This window comes from Tachyglossus aculeatus, chromosome X1, assembly GCF_015852505.1.
Source record: "Tachyglossus aculeatus isolate mTacAcu1 chromosome X1, mTacAcu1.pri, whole genome shotgun sequence".
Lineage (NCBI taxonomy): Eukaryota > Metazoa > Chordata > Mammalia > Monotremata > Tachyglossidae > Tachyglossus > Tachyglossus aculeatus.
Genome location: NC_052101.1, coordinates 31,614,600 through 31,632,408, shown reverse-complemented (window position 1 = coordinate 31,632,408; position 17,809 = coordinate 31,614,600). Strand labels below are relative to the sequence as shown.

Sequence of the window (17,809 nt, the reverse complement as noted above, 5' to 3'; positions counted from 1 at the left end):
AGCTCAGATGATCTAACGCTCTATTTAAACAAGTTTTCTACTATAAAGCAGAACAGGGGAATTTTAACAAAATCCATTAAAGTAAAGCAACATTGGCTCTCATGGATTTTCTTCAAGTTATAATTCTCTGAATTAAAATATGACTGGTGCTTCGCTCTACTGAAAGTGATTAATTTCTAGAAAATGCTAAGGTCCCACTAATTGACATGACCTGTGTAATTAAGCAGTCTCTGTTTACCCACTGAAAGCTCAACTGCTGCAAGACTGGGTTTGCTTGTCAGAATTTCTTTACAAGTCAAGAGATCAACAACCTTTCTCATATCCTACTCAGTCACCTCAAAGGGTCCTGATTGCCGTACTGCCGAAGCATCGTAAGGTATTGCCATATGAAAATCATCCTGGATACCCTCAAGTATGAAACTGGCAGTGGGCATGTATCACAAACAGATCTGGGGCAGGCCTGTGCTCCAGTTGGAAAGAACATAGGTTTCTTCACACGAGGGAGCATGGTTTCAATAAGCAGAGTGATGTTACAGAATACTGCAAGGGAAAAGTTTTGAATGTGCATGATTAACTTTGGTTTTTCAGTATAAACTGTAAACCATCACTGGTATGTAAAGAGAGGACTGGGGTTTTCTCATGGCAATGAGATACTCTCCTTATTGCCCACAAAGCCAAAAGGAGACTACAATATCTGAATCCAGATTGTCATTAATGTGAAAAATGTAATCTGTTAATCTTGATGGAAATGCGGTTTGAAAGGCTCTCTCAGGCTCCTCCTTTGAAGGTTCCAACCCACGCTTATGGGGAGCCTGCTTAGCTAGGCATTAAAGACTAGAAAAGAATGGAGCAGAACTGAGTTCCCATCTGAATTATGCCACTCATTTCTTGTGGAATGATGCAAAGTTTCTTAACATAGCCATGCCTCAGTGTTTTTGCATATACAATGGAACTAGAAAAATATGGGAAGGCTTTTTGGGTTTTTTTCTCTACCCTTAAACTGCCTAAATTATCAACCAGGCTCTTCTCTCATATATATATCCATCTGTGGCATTTATGGGAACCTAGGCCATAGAAGAGTGCAGGAAATGAAGGCAAGAATTTCAAAGGGAATCATGTACCTCCAACCATATCCTTGAAGAGATGGGCTATAGGGCTGGGGCACTCAGAATTGGATTACACCTGCTGCCATGTGAAACTTGCAAAAGGCCAATGGAAATCCCCAAACTGTGTGACTGTTTACCTCTCTTCTTGTTGTTAACTGTGCTAAAAAATACACCATGTAAATAATACTTTTTACATAATAATAATAATTATGGTATTAGTTAACCGCTAACTCTGTGTCAAGCACTTTTCTAAGCACTGGGATAGATACAAGGTTGGACACAGTCCCTTTCCCACAAGGGGCTTGCAGTCTTAATCCCCATTTTACAGATGAGGTAACTGAGGCACAGAGAGGTTAAGTGACTTGCCTAAATTCACACAGCACACGAGCGTTGGAGCCAGGATTAGAACCCAGGTCCTTCTGACTCTCAGGCCTTTGTTCTATGCACTAGACCACACTGCTTCAGTATACGCAAACCTCAATCATTGGTGAAACTAGTGGGGAAGGTGGAGAAGGTAGTAAGGGACAGAAAGGGAAGCCACTCTGGGTCTAACGGAAGAAACCATGCAGTGTTCCTGTCCCCTGATCTAGACCACGTATCCCACCCGAGCGAAGGAGCAGAGAAGAGGGATGGAGGTTAGCTTCTGGTCTCTACCCTGAGCAAAAGAGTTCTTGGGAGTAGCTCTTGAAAAACAGCATGACTTAGTGGAAAGAGCGCATGTGTACAGGACATGTGTTCTAATCCCCAGATATTTATCTGCTTTGTGACTTTGGGCATGTCACTTTTTTTAAAATGGTATTTGTTTAGCACTTACTATGTGCCAGGCACTGTACTAAGCACTGGGGTAAGTACAAGACAATCAGGTTGGACACAATGTCCCAATGAGGTTCAGTCTTAATCCCCATTTTTCAGATGAGGTAACGGAGCAAAGAGAATCAATCTATTGATGGTATTTATTGAGTGCTTACTATGCATAGAGCACTGTACTAAACATTTGGGAAAGTATAACAGAATTAGCAGACACATTCTCTTCCCATAACGAGCCAAGAATCTAGAGGAAAGTTAAATGACTAGCCCAGAGTCACAGAGCAGACAAGTGGTGGAGCTAGGATTAGGACTCAGGTCCCTTTGACTTCCAGGCCTGTGCTCTATCCATTAGGCGACACTGCTTTCACTTCACTTCTCTGTGCTTCTGCATTAAATACCTGTTCTCCCTCCTCTTCAGACTGCCCCTCCCCCCACGCCATCTGGGACAGGAACTGTGAACACCCCGATTGTCTTATTTCTAAACCAGCCCTTAGTATAGTGCTTGGCAAAGAGTAAGCATTTAACACACACCACAGTTAGTATTATTATTTGGGTTCGATGCAGAAGCAGTCCAAGGGCACCAAACTAGGCTGCTACAGGATCTTTTAAAACAGTTGCTACCCAGAAGTACGCAGAGCAGATCTGGGAGCAGAAGTGATCCCAAACTGCCCCCAGCTCAGGTACTCAAGGAAGGCAGGATGGGGAGGACAGATGTCTCAGAGGCAGCTCTTACCCTCTCCCTCCTCCTCCTCCTCCTCTTTCCTCTGTGCCAATTCTGAGGAGGGAGATGTAATAAAATTAGGATTTCAAAAAGGGAGGGGCAATTGAAAGAAGTATGCAGGTACAATTTAATCGTCATAATATAGCATGATAGTGTTATGAAGCCTACTTACTTTGCCATGTAGATTATTTTTTCAAATTCCAAAGTGTTCTTGGTAGCACCCTAATTCTGCATGGTAGAAGTATGGTGCTTATCCTAAGAAACTGCTGGGCATTTAGAAATGTACATTAAACCTAAATAAAGTTTGGTTTCAAGATTTCTTTCTGCTAAAAAGTAAATAAATAATTTGAGTTCCTTCTGCAACCTAAGATAAACCAATCCCAATAGTTAAAAACTAAAATTGGGTATAGAACAGGAATGTCACTTTGCCTGGATTCCAGGGAATTCCCCAAAGTACCTCAATAATTTCTGACAACTGGAAGTGGGATTGCCATTCTTTTCGGAAAGGGGCATAACAAACTCACCTGGAATCTCCGCATGTCACGAGGATTTCCTGCATTTTTTAGGCAATTCTGGTTACATTTGAGGAAAAATTTCAAGAAGAACCTATGGAGAAACATACAGTTTGGTTAGTCCTCAAGGTATCTTAGACCCAGTGACAGGTAATTTATTAATATGAACTGTTTTCACCATAATTTGAGACAGACTCTCAATATAGATGTATCTTGGTATGGGAATGGTTCACATCAATATACTTCCAAGAATTACTCTAAATTTTCAGAAGGTGAAAAGCTAGAAAATTGTACATCATCTGGTACTTTTAACCTAACTTCTCTCCAAAGAAAAGGTTTCCATAATTACAGCATGTGAGGATTTGGGGAGCACTGGATCCCAGGAAAACCATTTGCCAGACTTTTATAAGAATTAACTTGCCACTCAAACATTTCCTTATGGTTAGGGATCATGTCTGCCAACTGTATTGTATAGTACTCTCCCAAACGCTTAGTTCAGTACTCTTCACACAGTAAGCACTCGATAAATGCACTGATTGATTTTCTGAATGACCTATTTTCTTAAGGCTTTATTGCTCTTTTCAAAAGGATTTCTCTCTTACATCCCATCTTCTTTTTTGAATTGATCTTACAGTGAAATCCTATAGCCTGAGCTTTGCAGAGTCATTTTGTTTTCATACAATATGTGGCAGAGGCAAGACTCAGTGCTGCTTGCAGTTTGGTAAGAGCAGTTACAGAATTCTACTATTGAACACTCGAGAAATATGTTGCAAGTGTGGGTGGAAAATGCTGTCTTATGAGTTGCCCCAAATTGGTAGCTCCCTATAGGACATTAAAAGCACAGAGGTTCCAGCAGAATGCAGACTAAGGAAAGGGTTTCAACATAAATATTTTCCACAAATACTGGACATCAAAAGGCTGGCCAAGCCTATTTCTCTTTGTAGAAACATTTTCTTTCTTATTTTTCCAACTTTGCATCAGTGCAAATGCCCCACCTCAATATAAATCTGCCAAAAGGAAATACCGTGCCATGCAGTGTGAATCTCAGTTTAACCACTGGTAATTGTGGGTTAATAAAATTCCATGTTCAGAGATAACGGTTTGTACAGTTCAATAAATTACTGAAGGAAGCACCAAAAATATGTATCAATGAAATTTTTTCAGACCAGAAACTCACAACTCCTTGGCCAATTTCAGGTCACTGTAGCGAGTCTGTAACTGACATACATTTTAAAATATATTGAATACTATAGGCTTTAAAAAAATGTAAGGCTTTTCCCCAAAATATTTCTTCCAGTGTTATACATCATTTGACTGTCAACCCATAAAAATGGGTCTATGAATAATAGTGGGTTTCAGATTTCAGGCTTCCTTCCAGAGAGCCAAGGTTTATCAACCTTTTGCCCAAAATAAACTAAAGAGCAGGCACCACTGAAGCCCAACTGTGTAAAATAAAATCCGCAATAGGCTCTTAGCCCCGACACAAACAAACACAGAGGCTCCACAGTCTCAAGGTCTCTTGCACATGAACACTGATTACTGAGTGGGGAGGGGTAGAGGGTATGGCGGGGGGTATTTTCCCAGCCTCATCTAGGAAGAGACAAAGGACTGTGAGGTGGCCATGATTAGAAGGTATGTTTATGGGTCACCCTTTTCCCCAGCAAACACCTAGTGGTTCCAACATGGGTGCTCACCCACAGCCCTCAGGCACAGCACGGGAGTACTCTGCATTAAGCCATTTTTGTGCGGAAGATCTGACCCTCCCCTCATGCTAGGTTCCAAGCCGATATCCTTAACAGACACATTTCTGCCTTTTGAGCTATTCTTCAGGTTAGGAAAATCACACTAAATAAATTGGAATGAAGGAAGCAAAGTGAAAGGAACTTCTTTCCCGATAGCAACAGGTCAAAATATTCCAGACTCAGATACTAGATTAAAGAGAGGGAGAAATGGGACATTTTCCCATCGAATAGCCTCAATACTCTGTAACCAAACATTCACGCTACCCACTGAATGTGTGTTTTTAAGGCCCTAATGCCCCTGCTGTGACAATAGGATTCAGATTGTGTAATTGGAGCTGTCAGCACTGACCCTGGCATCTTTAAATCAGACAACTGCTTGCCACCATGAAGAGGTTTGTGCTGGTGCCAAAATGGATTTTGAAAGACAACGAATAGGACATTAATTCTGCTAAAGAAAAACAAAATGCAAGTAGTTCAGCATCTTACACTTCAGAGATGAGCATTTGATGGCTCGACTTGTCAGCAGCTTATCAGTTAGTGTAGAAGCGATGAAGGGCATTGACATTAGATCCACTTGCCCTAAGCTGGCCCTTACTGGGTGGAATGCTGGCAGAATCCCGAGACCACCTCTTCACAGCTCCCTCAGCAATGGATTGCTCACTGAAATTAAAAGCCTGACCATCTGTTGGGAGGGAAAGACGGCCCTGTCAACTGGAGCCTCAAACAGGCCCTTATGTGGCAAAGACTCTCAGAACTGCCTATTCTTTGGGGAAAAGCGGGCTTTGCCCTAGGGGTTTGCAAGGATTCTTCGGAGTTTTCCTCTAAGCAGTAGCCAAGCAGCTCACCCCAATGGATTGCATGTCCCTAAAGGAATATATTCCAGGGAGAGAAGTAGATGTAATAGTTAAAAATATCTCCACTGAGACAGAGTTAGACATGGCATGGTAGGAAAGATTTATCTTGCTGAATTTGCAAGGCATCTGTAAACAGTGGGACGTGTCCATACACCGATCGATCAGAAAGTGCCCAGATACAGAGAAAGCTGTAATAAACCCTACTTATCGTAACATAAAACTTTTCATTTTTGTAATGAATTACAGAATTGTGTGAATGAGTGTGTGTTTTATAAAGTGTTGTCAGCTGAACAGTTACACAGCCTTTCTCCGACTGCCGGAGTCTGCCGGGGTGGGTGTGAGGTTGGGGAGGAAAGGGAACAAAGCAACTATTGACCAGAAAAAATCCTGCATAGTTCCATAAACTCTAGGAAAGTGGTCAGCAGAAATCAAACTCCTTTCACCTCCAGTTTCTTTTGTGAAGAAATTTGTACATACACACACACACACAATCATATTGATTGAGCATATACTGTGTACAGAGTACTGTACTGAATGCTTGGGAGACTGCAAGAAGCAGCATGGCCTGACAGAAAGAGCATGGTCTCAGTAGTCAGAGGTCCTGGGTTCTAATTTAAAAACTTGCCTGTTGGATGACCTTAGGCAAATCACTTCACTTCTCTGAACTTCACTTTTATCATCTGTATAAGGGGGTTTAATACGTGTTCTCCCTCTTGCTTAGACTGTGCATCCATGTGTGACAGGGACTGTGTCTGACCCGATTAACTTGTATCAATCCCCATGTACAGTGCTTGGCATACAGTAAGCGCTTAACAAATACTATTATTTTTCAAAACAACAGAATTGGTAGCATGATTCTTGACCGCAAGAAGAAGCTTTAAGACGGACCTTAAAATCAATCACAGAGAAAACATGCTAATTTGCAAGCTTCTTTATTTTGTTTAAAATGAATAGAACTATTTCCAAATAATTATATCTCATGATACATATACATATACATATGTATGTACACATACATATATACATATGTATATACATATACATATGTCTCATGATACATATATATCTATATGGATATAGATATATATGCATAATAGTAAAGAGACCCTAATCCATTCATTCAATCGTATTTATTGAGCGCTTACTGTGTGCAGAGCACTGTACTAAGCTCTTGGGAAGTACAAGTTGGCAACATATAGAGACGGTCCCTACCAAACAGCGGGCTCACAGTCTAGAAGGGGAAGATGGACAACAAAACAAAACGTATTAACAAAATAAAATAAATAGAATGAATATGTACAAGTAAAATAGAGTAATAAATATGTACAAACATATATACATATATAAATCCAGAAGAAAATTTGGGAAATACACTGAAAAAAACAACTTGAACTCCCTCCCTCCAGGCCTGGTTGATATCCCTTACCATCAGCTTTAAAGCACCCAATCACCTTGCCCCTCCTACCTTACCTCTCTGATTTCCTACTAGAACCCAGCCTGCATACTCCGTTCCTCTAATGCCATCCTACTCACTATACCTCGAGCACACCTTCCTCACCACTGACCCCACCCACATACTACCTTTGGCATGGAACTACCTCCCCTTTCATCCCTGACAGACCACCACTCTCACTTAAGCTCTTCTTAGAGAAGCAGCGTGGCTCAGTGGAAAGAGCACGGGCTTTGGAGTCCGAGGTCAGGGGTTCAAATCCTGGCTCTGCCACTTGCCAGCTGTTGACTTTGGACAAGTCACTTCACTTCTCTGGGCCTCAGTTCCCTCATCTGTAAAATGGGGATGAAGACTGGGAGCCCCCCGGGGGACAACCTGATCACTTTTTAACCTCCCCAGTGCTTAGAACAGTGCTTTGCACACAGTAAGCACTTAATAAATACTATCATTATTATCTCCTTCAAAGATTTAGCGAAAGCACATTTCCTCCAAGAGGGCTTCCCTGACTAAGCCTTTATTTTCTCTTAGATTGGTACTCTTTATTCATCCCGCCCTCAGTCCTAAAACATTATATACCTATATTATTATTATTAATCATATTTACTGAGCACTTTGTTCAAAGCACTGTACTAAGCACTTGGGAGAGTACAATATAACATTAAACACATTCCCTGCCCACAATGAGCTCACAGTCTAGAGGGGGACTGTAATTTATTTATATTAAATTCTGTCTCCTCCTCTAGGCTGTAAGCTCAATGTGGGCATGGAATGTATTCAGCAACTCTGTTATACTGTCCTTCCCAAGTGCTTAGCACAGTGCTCTGAACACAGTAAGGGCTCAATAAATATGATTCATGAATTGATTGTTTCACTTGTGCTTCCTGCCCTGGGAGGATAGGTTGGAGCCTGGAAAGAATAATCTTTGTGTTGCTCTAAAGAACGAACTTCACCAACTAAAGGAGAACATTTCAATATACAGCTTTCCAGACTCTTCCAGTGAAGGTAATAAGGAAAATCTCAGGGGTAGATTTTCTGTCCTTGAAATTTCCCCATCATCTCCACCTTCTGTTGCTTAAACCTCAGTGATCTGGAGGCATGGCAGAACAAATTTTTCCCATCGACAACAAAGGCATTACATTTATATACATAGCTTAAAAAATACCAAAACCACCAACAAGAAAAACCAACAATAATTCCAACAAAACTGCCCAAAGGCATTTGACAAATAAGGGTTGGAAGAAGGCATTTAAATCATAGAAGACTCAAGCTAGTCAGAACTGAAGGGCAAACACAGTAAAACAGTTCATTAGGTAACAGCTTGTACATCATTAATTATTATGCAAAGTATCATTGTAGATCAGAGCCGAGCAGGTTGACTTTTTTCAAACGCTGAAAAATCACGTTTGGGTGCTGTCATCTGTTCTCATATGGTTGAGTGTTAAAGAGAGAAGAAACAAGGCAATCCAAACCCAAGACATAAAAATCCTGTTTGCAATCTCGAAGCTCCCTGTGAGCCCTCCTGACTTATGCCCCCAGATGTTTTGCATGGCAGATGATCCTGCCAAAAGATATTCAGAGCACAGAACCTAATTCACATCCCTGGGCATGGAACAGCTGGAGAGAGGTAACCACTGGGTCCCTTCCATGTGCTACTCTGCTACTAGCAAGCTGACTGAATGAGAAGGGCATATGGGGAAGCAGCTCATGGATATGCTAGGCCTGGTTATGAGACCTTCAGCTCCACGAACACCAGATCACTCCTGCCTGTTCTCCCTCCTAAAGGCAGTGTGACCTACCTCCAAGAAATAGTAAATGGTACCTAAGAGCTCTCAGTGAATCAAGATGGGAATCTTTGCAAACTAAAATTGCAGTGAAAGGAGGGTGGTGTGGAGCACTCCCTGACTCTACTTGGAATCCCTGCACTGGGAGAGGCAAACGTTAAGGAAATCATGAGCCACGTGAGCAGAGTGCTCCCCAAGTATAAAGAATAATAATAATGATAACAGCAATAATAATAATACTAAAAATGGTATTTGCATAGAGCTTACTATAGGCCAAGCACTGTACTAACAGCTGGGGTAAATACAAGATAATCAGGTCCCAAATGTTGTTCACAGTTTAAGTAGGAGGGAGTACCGGCATTAAATCCCCATTTTGCAGATGAGGGAACTGAGGCACAGAGAAGTTAAGTGACTTGCACAAAGTCATGCAGCAGGTAAATTGTGGGGATAAGAACACAGTCTCTCGACTTCCAGGCCCAAGCTCCTTCTACTAGACCACACAGCTTCCTCTAATCCCAAAGTCTCACATATTTCTTAGTGTACAAAAATGCAAAATGATATCCATTGTTCTGATGCCAAAATCAGGATTCAACTCAGGGACTGCTGTAGTTCAAGATTAAAGTTTATATGTTGACAGAGGCTCACTACCACATCTTTTCTAATGATTGAAGCAACTATAATTCTGGTAGAAGCCAGAAATAAATTCCTGTAGCCATAATAAGTTCTTCCTTATGTTCAGGGAAAAAAGAGACACTTAGGAAGTTTTTGCCCAAAGAAATAAACTCTATTTACTGGTGGTCAAAACGATCCATGAGATGTCACCTGGACGAAAGCCCACATCCTCCATTCTGCAATTCATTTTCTTCCGCCCGTGTCATACCTGTCCAACTACCAACCTCAACACTTATGTGCTTCTGCCACCATTCACACTTTTGTTCATTTTGGTTTACATACTTTACTGTTTGAAATAAAAAAGTGTAGAGTGGAAAGAGACCCATGACAAATTGATTTCCTTCTCATTTCATCTAAAACAAATCTCAAAGGCAGATGAATACAGAAGGACAAAATGTTCCATGTAAAGGCATCAAAATCTTTAGTACTTTTAAAGGGAAAATATAACACCACAGAGACTTTTTATATCTCGAGTCTATTTTCCCGCGCCTAACTCTTCTGGTACATCTTGTTGGTGAATTGAGTGAAGGGGCAACTATTTTATTATCCTATTTTAATAATATTACACAGGTACTGATTAGTACCACACCACACACCTCACTGCCCTTTAAATCATGATAATGGTTTCTATAGTCACTCAATGTTGCTGCAACTAGTTACGGAACTACCTGCCTGCTATTTGGAAGTGGGGATTCAGAAGCATATTTGTCCAAGGAAGTTTCCATAAAAAGAAATATATAAAACAGTACCAGACAAAAGGGAGTGGCTAGAAAACTCAGGAGACATGGATTGGGAAAAAAGACACAGACTCTTCACTTCTAGGTCAGGTCACAAACCTTGCAAACCCTGGTCATACAGATAAAGTTATGTTAATATGATAGCTGTTCACTCTGTTTCTATAATAAATATCCCATCAGACTTGTACCCAATTAGCCTGGTCAGCAAAGGAATTCAGGAGTGGTTGGACTAAGAAAACTGAACTTTTTCTGAATCCTTCAGGTAATGTTCAAAATTAGTTTTGTGAGGCAACAGAAGAATTCAGGCACTGGTTCTAAGTGTAACATTCCTTGCTGGGTTTTTAGCATAAAACTTTAGGTTTTTTCTGCTCCCAGAAATGTCCACAGACACTAAAATCCCGGTAAGTATTCTGGTGGATGTGTACTTTGCAAGATCCTCCACTAGACTGCAGGCTCCTTGAGGGCAGGGGTCATGTCTACTTAACTCTATTGTACTCTCCCAAGTGCTCAGTACACTGTAAGTGTTCAGTTAATTTTCCACTTTACTCACAAGATTCAGGAAACTTTAAAGTTTAGGTCCTTGTCCATCTTAAGTATTATGGCTTATTAATTTGATTTCTACCTGAATAATTTATACATTTTAATGAATTGGGTGCATGAGATAATGCAGTCAAAAGAGTCCTTAATTTCCAATTTCAAGATTTCTACTTTAAATTTCCAACTAATGTTGAATTTAATTGTGTCTAATTGAAAGGTTTAATAGCATAGACAAAACAGTTGTGGAGGTAATCATTCTGTATCACCAAAATTCTGCAAGTAGTTTCAGTTACTGTAAAACATTTAAAACTGTGCTTGTTTTCAGCATACAGGCAGTAACATATCCAGTAATTATTACAGAGGAAGTGAAGTCAGCAGCACTTCAATTTAACCATAGTTTAGACAAAATAGCACCTTTGGGCAAAATTGTAATATTATATTCTTCCCTCTGACTCATATAACTCAGAGATATCTGATTACGGAGGAGAAAAATAGTTGGAAGTTGGGGGGAGAAATCATCTCTGGGAAGATACTAGGCATTGAATGCTCAAACCAAATGGATAATGTTCAGAAGTTATGAGCAAGTGAAAAATGGTTCAGATAACACTACCTTTGTGACCTCAATGATAGAGTTCACCCCTGGAAATACTGTAACATCTACTATTAGAGGGCCTAGCAAGCTGGCTTAATGCCAATTATGTAACAGTCCAAAGGAAAATAATTTCAGGCATTCTATGATGAGGGGTCCCTTCTTGGTGAGTTCACAGTCCATTCTGAAATAGCAGTTCCACCTGGAGGGATGGAAAGCCTGGAAATAACTCCACCCTGATAGCCAAGAATTTAAAAAATAATTGACATTACACAATGGGTGACAGTTGAACAAGGGAGAGAACAATTCCGTTTTCTGACCATCCTCTTCATTCCTTGCAAAAAAATCAGATCTGAAACATTAAATCAGATATTTTGCCCAGAAAGAAAAGCACTGTGGCATAATGGGAAGACATAAACTCCAAGTCAGGGGATAAATTCTAATCCCAGGTTTCTACCACTTGCCTGCTGCGTAACTTTGGGGAAGTCACTTAACTTCTCCTTACGTTAGTTTCCTAGCCCCTACATCTCTAACATATTTACTCTTTTTATTCTCCCTTCTATAGAACCCTTCCTCTACCAGTCCACATATTTAACTTACTTTCAACATTTTCTGTTTCCTGTTGTTTCTTGCTTCTCATCCTTGCTTTCTTTTTTCTCATTTTTAGTTCTATCTGTATGTTCTCATCTTTTACCTAGTATTTATTATGCATAATATCTGTTGTTCTTGCTGTGCACTTACTATGTACCAAGCATTGTATTACTACTGCTAATAATAATAATAATAATCGTATTAATTGAGCACATACTTTGGGCAAAGCGCAGTACTAACCACTTGGAAGAGTAAAATATAACATCAGACACATTCTCTGCCCACAGAGTCTAGAGGGGGAGATAGACATTAATATAAATAAATATATAATAAATGAATACTAAGCACTGGGGTGGATGGTAGTTTATTAGATACTTATCAAATTATCCCAAATATAATATGTCACACTTCTTGTATATGTCTCATTTGCTAATGCTTAATCATTTCTCATCTTATTCTTTCTCCTTTTGTCCTACACATCTACTATGTTATTAAGCCCTGGAGCCCATACCAAATTATTAGAAACCTCTCCAATTATTTTAAATAATTCATATTCCTTGCTTGTTTCTCCTTGTCTGTTTACAGTTTTTCCTAATATTTTCTCATCTTGTCCTTTGGCCCTACCTTTAGTATTCCTCTTTCTTGCTCACTCATTTTTTGTTCATTTTCCCCCTTTCCCATCCTGTTCCCTTCTCACCACTCTACTTCTTTTTTCTCCCCTTTCTATAAGAGTTTTCAACCTACCATCACTCTCTATAAAAGCCCGTTTTGATGGAGTGGTGGGTCCCTGGCACTTCCGGGTGCTATCTGGAGGATCTGCCCGACTTCCCCAAGTGGCATGGGTATTTTTTTTACTCAGTTGCTCAGCTGGTTGGAGAGAAGAGGAAGTGACTTTGCCCTACAGCCTTCTTAATCTGGATTCCCTGGTATTCAACAAAGTAGGAAAGATGGACTGTATGTCTGCAGGCCAGATCCTAACACCCCTCTCCAACACAAGAACCTCAGACATCCTGTGCTACTGAGACATGGTGGCAGCTGGCCAGGGTTGCTACTGCTGGGCTCAGACTGGACTCCAAGGGGCACAGTTTGGGCCATGGGCCAGGGCTGTTGCTCGAGCTGGGAATCGTGCCACAGCCTCGGGGTTGAGCCTCACTATATGCTGGCATGTACACATAACTCGGTCTTTAAAGAACACATAGGCAGTGCTGGAAGTAAATGTATGGCGTGGGTAGAAGGGACAGGGTACTGGGTAGGAGAAATGAGGCTTTACCTAGAAAAGTTGTTGAGGGTGTATCATCCCTGTAGAGTCCCACCACAAAAGACTCAGATTAAGAATAGTTATTTCATTTCAGCAGCATACCTTCCCCTGAAATCGCAGTGCCTTGTAAATGTCCATGGCAGGAGCACAGGCCAAGGGATTTTTTCATTTAGATATAAAGCCTAGAACTAGTATCCAAATAGAGAAGGCAAGCAAATTCTTTCTTCATGGAACATTAAGGCAAATGACACGGGGCCCAAATGACATAAAAGTAATAATTCATTTTTTAAGCTAATGCAAAAGATATTCTGGTCTGATTTTACTACAGGGGTTCCCAGCAAACTAATAAGGAAATATTGAGCTAAAGCTTTATATAAATGTGGGCTCACAGTTTGAATTTCCATTTTACAGATGATGTAACTGAGGCACAGAGAAGTTAAGTGACTTGCCCAAGGACACAGAGCAGACAAGTGGCAGAACTAGAACACAGGTCTTTCTGACTCCCAGTCCTATCCAATATGAGATCAAAAACATACTGATATTTCCTTTCATTAGGAATCAGCACAGGAAAAATAATTACCTTCACTGCTATCTTCAAGAAGAAGGCTAAGAAAGCTTAGTGGGACTGCACTCGATCGTTAATAAAATCCTTACCACAGTCTTTCTGAATCACCTACTGAAGAACATCATGAACCATGTGCTCCCAAAATTGCAGTGTTGATTTCAACCACAGTAGTCTACAGCAGACATATTTAGGAGAAATGCAAGTAAAAATCCTATCAGGATATTTGAAAACTTTCCCAAAGTATATGATGCCGTCCATCAGCAGAACAGAGCCCTTAACACTACTCAACAAATTGGGCTGACTTGAGGAGTTTATCTCAATATGGTTTGCCGTTTTAGAATTAGAGGAGATCTTGTCTGATGTTTTCCCCAAAAACAATGAATAAGCAAGGTTTTGTATAGGGTTGCCTATATTTACCTATTCTATACGGCAATACTTAAGTATGGAACTCTACCTGCACATTTCGTCCCTTTAACACCAAACCTACTCTCCGAATCACTAGCTCATTTACCCTGCTGCCAGCCCCATGCCCTCCTTTGACCTAGAACTCCTTCACTTTTCACATTCAACAGATGACCACTCTAAACCTACGCCAGATAGGCCTCTCTTCTGCATCACCTATGCTTTCTAAACCTATGCCACATAGGCCTCTCTTCTGCATCACCTATGCACTCAAATCTGAACCCCTTAAGAGCAGACCTACCCTCAGCCCCACAGCACTAATGTGCATATCATTATATATCATATCATGTGCATATCACATCATTAATGTGCTTATCATATCACTAATGTGCATATCATATCATATGCACTAATGTGCATATCATATCATTGTTGGCTGTGTGACTTTGGGCAAGTCACTTAACTTCTCTGGGCCTCAGTTCCCTCATCTGTAAAATGGGGATTAAGACTGTGTGCCCCACATGGAACAACCTGATCACCTTGTAACCTCCCCAGGGCTTAGAACAGTGCTTTGCACATAGTAAGTGCTTAATAAATGCCATTATTATTATTATTATATCCTTAAGCTGCCATTTTCCCTCCATTTTGCCTATCTACATTGTATTTTAAAATGTGTCTTCCCCATTCTGAATACAATAAGCACTCAATAAATGCCTGCACTCATTAAATATCACTATGTGAAAGAACAAGACAATAGGATTTGGACCCCTGAAAAAGCCTTCCAACTGAACAGGCTTTGTATGTTTTCAAAACATCTAGAGTCAGTTATGTAGGAGATGATTTATTCTCATGACTATGCTCAAAGAAACACATTCCCATGGAATATGCAGATCATTTTGAACTACTTTTCAGAATCAGTAAAAATATGAAGAATTGGCCTGAAGCTGACAATCTCTCCAGGCAATCAAGGATCTTCATGGGTAATATGGAGTTGAACAGTGTTGTTGAATTCTGCTAATTTGGCATTAAGCTTCTAATCACATGGGAAGTCTGCATAGCAACTATGGGGTCCCACTGCCTATACAGCTATCATATCTGGATTTAGTACCATTCATTCATTCGTATTTATTGAGCACTTACTGTGTGCAGAGCATGGTACAAAGCACTTGGAAAGTACAATTTGGCCACAGATACAGTCCCTACTCAACATCGCATATGACTTGCACATCAGTATTACTTCCTTAACACTGAATGACAAAACAATAACACAAATAATGAGGTCCTGCTATGCAGTCAGCCCACCAGAATAGAACCAATGCTCATCGCAACACTCCTGATTGGGCAGCATAGGTGAGACCACCAATAATATGATGCTCTACCAGCTGCCGATAGGACAGCTGAATTGGGGGACACAAACAAGGAGATCTGAAGAAATGACTGGAAAACATGATCTCCTTGTTCAGCCTTCACTCGGGAGGTTCCAAGTCCAAATGACATGCAGGAGACAGCAGCAGCTGATAGACCAGCTTGTCATGCTGTGATTAGAAATGGGGTGCCTTTGTGGGAGCAGAATCTTCAAGATGAATCTTCAAGCCATGCTGTTGTAAGGAGAAGCAGCGTGGCTCAGTGGAAAGAGCATGGGCTTTGGAGTCAGAGGTCACGGGTTCAAATCCAGGCTCCACCAATTGTCAGTTGTGTGACTTGGGGCAAGTCACTTAACTTCTCTGTGCCTCAGTTACCTCATCTGTAAAATGGGGATTAAGACTGTGAGCCCCTTGTGGGACAACCTGATCACCTTGTAACCTCTCCAGCACTTAGAACAGTGCTTTGCAAATAGTAAATGCTTAATAAATGCTATCATTACTATTATTATTAACACCTTACAAGGAGAATCAAAAATAGCACCAGGTGAAGCAGTAGCACAGCATGGGACAATCATTACATGCTTGCTATTTGTAAGGGACTAGTCTTTTCAATAACACTCACACTGGGATAAACTCTCACCACAAATAGTAGCATCACTTTTGAATCCCCAAAATCAATGGGTTTGTTTTTTCCCCTTGTAGCATAGGAAAGTTCCAGTAGATCAGGTCTAATGCATAATTCTGAGTTTATGATCCAACATCAAACCGATAGTCCAGGAAAACCCTCTCCAGTGTGGGTATAATAAACATTTATTTAGTTTGCCTTCAGTCCCACCAGAATGCTGCTTTCCTTGCACACTTCAGATAGAACATGGCAACAGAACTAGGGAATGTTCTTTCAACAACAGACTACTTTCTGGTTTGTAAGCACCTCCACTAGATTTTAAACTTCTGGAAGCAGTGTTCATGGCTACCAACTTTATATTATGGTAACCTCCCAAGTGCTTAGTACAGTGAGTGATCTGCACACAGGAAACACTCAATAAATACCACTGATTAATTGAACAGAGTGCCCTTTGATGTCAGAGAAAAAGGATGTGAGCACTGGCATAGCGCTAGATATGAGTACTACAATGCAAGTTTTTCTTAGAGCAAAACATACGAAAACTGGGTGGAGTTGAGAGATAGCTACTTTCTCTCCATATAAGAAACTAGAACTGCCATGGGACAACCTTGAAATAATCACTGTTCACTTCAAAAAATGTTTCAAATTTTAAGTTTTCCATAGGGACAGGTACACGAAACTTTTGGAGCAAGACATGTCAACCTTTTAACTTCTGGAATTTTCCTAGGGTTCTTCAGGAAAGGAGAGATAAAATGTTTTAATTGAATTTGATTTTTCAAAATTATCCTTACATCTTCCTTTTGCTCCAACTATAAAAGTAGATTGCTACCCTTATTTTGAGATGTTTATACAGTCTTTATGAAAAATATGTAGAATGCTATAATGCAACATTTGAAAACTGTTCATGATATTTCAAAGTTCAAGCTTAATTTTTGGTTTTATACACACACACACACACACACACACCAACAGACAAGAGTATATTACTTATTGTTTCCTTTTAAAACTATTTGCCTTTAAACAAGGAAGAGAAGTTGAAAGTTTCCTTATTTCCTTATTTCATATGTCTCATACAACATTTTTGATGTACCAATATTACAAGCATTTTTCTCCAGCACATTATTAAAAAGAAAGTGTTTACGTTTCTAAATTTTTTTCTCTCTGCACCTGTATAGAACCAAATATCTATCAACTATTCTGAAGTTATTTTCAAGTCTTAATTAAAATAAATTGTGCATAGTGCACATATTTATATAGCTACCACAGACTGAATAGTATTTATTCAGAGACACAGGTGTCACACACAGACACAGGATGGCTGTTTCTATACTGAACTCCATAGGTAAGAAATCCTTCCAACTATGTTTTCTCATTGTTTTACCGAATGCCTTGAAGTAGCTTCAAGTTCTTCATAACCTGTGGGGTCAGTGGTTTAGCTGGGATTGTGACAGGCCCCTCCAGATTTAGAGTACTTTATTATCACATTAGTTCAGAAA

At 40.2% G+C, this 17,809-nt stretch overlaps 1 protein-coding gene across 3 annotated transcripts in view; it reads right to left on the bottom strand.

The window, feature by feature from the left end:
* EBF1 (EBF transcription factor 1) overlaps positions 1 to 17,809 on the bottom strand; it is a 367,600-nt gene that overhangs the window by 134,152 nt on the left and 215,639 nt on the right. For all 3 annotated transcript variants that reach the window (XM_038772540.1, XM_038772541.1, XM_038772542.1), the window contains exon 7: positions 3,159 to 3,240. In XM_038772540.1, coding sequence (XP_038628468.1) covers positions 3,159 to 3,240 — 82 coding nt within the window. The remainder of the gene's footprint in view (positions 1 to 3,158; positions 3,241 to 17,809) is intronic.